Here is a 1646-nt window from a genome sequence, read left to right on the forward strand (position 1 = left end):
AGCAGGAATTGGTTGGGGTGGGGAGGGGAGCTTGTCAGGGGGCATTCTGGGGAAGCAGAAGCGTCCAAGCTGAACCAGGTTGGGATCCAGAGAAAACCAGTCCCAAACCAGCCTCGCCAGCCACCCAGATGACGGGAAAAAGTTGCTGGCTGGCCAGAGGGAAAAGGAGCTGTTGCCGAGGAGGTAGGAAGCTTCCTGTTAGGCCGTCGTCTCACAGGATGAAGAGTGGCCAGGAAGCCTGTGACACATTCAGGAGGCAGCCACTTCTCCGTAGCTGGACCCGTGGCTGGAGGTGGAGAACAAGGTGTAAAAGTGGATGCTGGGAGACTAACCTAGGGGATAAGGGCAGGCTTTTCCAAAGAGGGTATTTGAGCTGGGTCAGGACAGCTGAATAGGAGTTCAACAGGCAGAGAATCGTTCCAGCCAGCAGAAACCAGCAATTGTTAAAACTCCAGTGGTTGAAGGGGTTTGGGGAGTGTGTGGAGAAGGGCAGGACCAGAATGCACTGAGGATGAGGAGGTGAGGACGAGGTTGGAGATGTAGGGACCAAACCACTCAGGGCCTTGAATGCCAGGCTATGGGGCTAAGACGGCGACGGGGAGCCAGAAAAGGATTTTGAGCAAGGGGTGGACTGGGGCCTTGGGTGTTCAGAAGATGCCTCTGGAGTGAACTAGAGGATAGACTGGAGGCTGGGAGGTCAGGAGGAAGCCTGAGTTGGGAGGATTCAGAGAAACTAAAGAGAGTGGGGAGATCTGCTAGATTCCTTTCCTGTGAGGCTGTTGCTGGGGTGAGGGGCAGGTTCCTGGCCCCTGGTACCCGGGTAGAGAAGGGGCAGCAGTTGACACCGCCTGCTAAGAGGAGGCTGTTTATAGACTGGGTAGCATTATCACAATACACAGGGCTCCCGAGCGCAAGCACTTGCCCTAAATTGTCTCAGTGCCCGTTCTCGGCCAATACGAGAGCACTTCTCAGGAGACTCCATTAAGGACGGGCCGATTTATCTAACCGGACGGGGTAAGACCAAGGCTGGAACAGGTCGGTGGTCCCTGGAGGGATCTACTTCCGTTGGTGGGGGTTGGTAGAGTCCGTTCTCCCGCGGGGCTGCTTCCTGGAAATTTAGCGGAGGGGCGGGGAAGGATCAAATGACTTCCGTTTCCACCTCGTCTTCCATCCTCTTCTTTTGCTTCTTCATTACCGCCTCCAGCTCTGACACTTTCTCTTTGTCCTGGAGTGGGGCGGGGGGGTGGAAAATCAGGACCTTGGAGACAGAGACCTCAGCGCCCTCCCCAGCCCGGGCTCGGGGACGAGCGCCCGCCTCACCTCCAGCAGCGAGCGCTGCACTGTGATCTGGCTGTACACGCGCGCCCCCTCCTCGGGGCTCAGCGCCCGAAACTTATCTTTCTGCAGCGAGAATAGCTGCGCGCCGCTCAGGGCGCCTATCGCGGCCACGGTCCTGAGCAGGGGCATCCAGGGCACGGTCAGGCCTGTTGGCCAATCACGGCTCAAGCCTCCTCAGCCCCACCAACCACTTTACGCCCGCTTAGCCCTTTGTCCAATCTGAGCAGCATTCTAGCTCTCAAGCCGGGGGGCGGCGGCTGCTGATGGCTCCTGAATCCCCATCCACCAATCATAGCGCGCCGTGGGGG

At 58.2% G+C, this 1646-nt stretch overlaps 1 protein-coding gene across 1 annotated transcript in view; it reads right to left on the reverse strand.

Moving 5' to 3' along the window:
• Positions 1-1138: 1138 nt before the first annotated feature.
• EPS8L1 (EPS8 signaling adaptor L1) overlaps positions 1139-1646 on the reverse strand; it is a 12508-nt gene continuing 12000 nt past the window's right edge. The window contains exons 19-20 of the mRNA XM_007468029.1: positions 1321-1453; positions 1139-1225 (exon numbers count right to left, since the gene is read on the reverse strand). Coding sequence (XP_007468091.1) covers positions 1139-1225; positions 1321-1453 — 220 coding nt within the window. The remainder of the gene's footprint in view (positions 1226-1320; positions 1454-1646) is intronic.

This window comes from Lipotes vexillifer, unplaced genomic scaffold (genome assembly GCF_000442215.2).
Source record: "Lipotes vexillifer unplaced genomic scaffold, Lipotes_vexillifer_v1.1 scaffold1223, whole genome shotgun sequence".
Taxonomy (NCBI): Eukaryota; Metazoa; Chordata; class Mammalia; order Artiodactyla; family Lipotidae; genus Lipotes; species Lipotes vexillifer.